The sequence below is a fragment of the Wasmannia auropunctata genome, unplaced genomic scaffold, assembly GCF_000956235.1.
Source record: "Wasmannia auropunctata unplaced genomic scaffold, wasmannia.A_1.0 LD336076.1, whole genome shotgun sequence".
Taxonomy (NCBI): domain Eukaryota; kingdom Metazoa; phylum Arthropoda; class Insecta; order Hymenoptera; family Formicidae; genus Wasmannia; species Wasmannia auropunctata.
Genome location: NW_012026814.1, coordinates 5721240 through 5723739, shown reverse-complemented (window position 1 = coordinate 5723739; position 2500 = coordinate 5721240). Strand labels below are relative to the sequence as shown.

General features: G+C 56.6%; 1 protein-coding gene across 1 annotated transcript in view; it reads left to right on the top strand.

Annotated features, from left to right (window-relative positions):
* Positions 1-2221, top strand: part of LOC105449524 — a 6493-nt gene extending 4272 nt beyond the window's left edge. The window contains exon 2 of the mRNA XM_011688780.1: positions 27-2221. Within this exon, the coding sequence (XP_011687082.1) occupies positions 27-2221 (2195 nt within the window). The remainder of the gene's footprint in view (positions 1-26) is intronic.
* The last annotated feature ends 279 nt before the right edge of the window (positions 2222-2500 follow it).

Here is a 2500-nt window from a genome sequence, read left to right as displayed (position 1 = left end):
GATCGACCCTGGCAACTTCAAAAAAGGATTGAGGCCGGGCACCACTGGTGAAGCGGCTCAATCGCCTGTGGGAAAGAAGACGACTCAAGAGCAAGTACAGGAGGCCCCGATACCGGCTAAACCGCCAAGGGGAAGGGGAAGTCGGTCGGCTACACCGGAGAACCGGGAGGTTGAGGTTGTCTCCACTATGGAAATTAGCGAGCTCTCTAGGCCCACAACGCCTGGAGGTAGAGATACCGAGATGGTCTCTTCCGATTTGGGTGCGGAACCGAGTAGAGACTCATCCTCGTCGGACACGGTCATCCGCCGGAAGTTGACTGCCCCTAAAAGAAAAAGGACTTCGGCGTTCCAGAGCTCTCCGGAGGCGGAGAACGCTGCGGAAGCACATGACTCTCCGAGGGGCAGGCTGAAGACTGATCAAAGGAAAGAGATTGATTCTAGGCTAAAAGGGATTGAGCTGTTATCTTCCTCAGACATGGCCGCCCTAGCCATGGAGTGGCTTCAGGAAACTGAAGATTGCCGAATGAAGTCGGGGAACATCAAGGGTTCCTTGAACAAGAAAATTAAAGTCAATGTCAGTTCCGTGGCGGGGGTAATTAAGATTCTCGCCATGAGGACGGCTGCGGAGGGAGACATTGGCTTCCTTCGTTCCAAACTGATGGAACTGCAGAAGGAGGTCACTGGGCTCAAGGAGGAAAACGAGCAGCTCAAACTACAGGTGCAGGACTTGCGGAGTGGGGCATTGATCAGGGAGGCGCCCGCGAGGGCTGATAAGCCCGGACCTGTGAAGTCCCCTGGGGCTTTGTTGGTGTCTCCTGCGCCTTTGAGAGAGCTGATGGAGGCTAGCATAAATAGTGATATGGGTCTGCTTTCGGGGGTCGCTGACCGTGCGTCACTGAGAGCTCAGCAGTTTCCGGCCCCGTCTGGAGTGGAGAATATCTTGGGCGAAGCATTCTTTGATCGAATGGCGGCGACCATTAGTGGGGCCATGGAAAGTGCACTCCGTACGCAGCTACTTGCGTTGGGTGCCCTTGGAGATGGGATGCAGGGCAGAGAACGGCCTCGTGATATCCGAGAGAGCCTAAAAAGAATGGAGGGACAGGACTTGTCGTCGGTTGAGCCTGGTCCGCTTGCGCCGGACACTGAGGAGGATGGTCCTCTGCGGCCTGCAGTGTCCGCGAGAAAGAAAAAGGAGAAACACCGTGCCACGCGAGAGGAAGCGGCTTCCCAGCCAATATCGGGAGAGAACAAGGCGGAGAGACTCCGAGAGTTGGCAGATTATCCGCCGCTGCCGGTTCCTAGAGGGAATGTCCCAGCTCCTCCTAATGGACCGAAGTCTGATGCAAACCAGAAGCGCGACGAGGGTGCTGCAAAAATGACTGCACGCAATCGGATGCATAGGGCGGCTCCTAAAACACCAAAAAGACGTGCTCCTCGGTCATCGGCGGTCACCCTCGTGTGTCCGGAGAGCGGTCCTACGTACTCAGAGGCCATTAGGGAAGCGAAGAAACACATCGTACTTGAGGACTTGGGCATTGCGGACACCAGGATGCGAAGTACTGTCTCCGGAAACATCCTAATTGAGATCCCAGGGGCGGATACCTCCCGGGCTGCTGACGCATTGGCAACCAGGTTAAGGGACGCTTTCCGCGATACTGGAGTTCGAGTCGGCAGGCCTACTATCAGGGGAGAGCTGAGGCTGTCCGGTTTGGACGGCTCCATTCTGCCGGAAGAACTTGTGGAGGAAGTAGCTAGTGTGGGGAAGTGCGCCAGAGATCAGGTGCGGCTGGGAGCAATGCGTCTGGCCCGGAATGGTCTAAGAACAATCTGGCTGCAGTGCCCGTTGGATGCCGCAATCAGCCTGGCGGAATCGGGGAAGATACGAGTAGGATGGTCTACGGCGAAGGTGGAGCTACTCAAGAGAAGGCCACTCCAGTGTTTTCGATGTCTGGCGGTGGGCCACGTCCGTGAGAGGTGTCCCAGTGACGTGGACAGGACGAGCAATTGCTTTAATTGTGGTGAGCCTGGGCATGTGGCTCGAGAGTGCGGAAAGCCGACTTGCTGTCCAGTCTGCAAGGAGCGGGGCCTTCCATCTGCCCATAGAGCTGGAGCGGATACCTGCCCACCATGCCCGCCAAAGAGGGAACCGGCCAGGAGTCCGCGTCGAGGGAAAACTAGGGTCGATCGGAGTGAGAGGGCCACTGAGATGGAAGTTGGTTAGGATCGCTCAGATCAACCTAAATGGGTCCTATGGAGCTCAGGACCTGATGGCGCAGGTAATGTTTGATAAGAACTGTGGTCTGGCCTGCGTCTCGGAGCCGTACCGGGTTCCAAGAGATCCTCGATGGGCCTGTTCTAGCGAGGAAAAACCGATGGCGGCTGTCACATGTCAGGGCCCGCTGGTGCCGCGGATTTTTCGCACGGTCTTTCGCGGCATTGGATTTGTGATGGTCGCTTGGGAGGAGTTCACTGTCGTTTCGTGCTACTTTTCACCGAATAA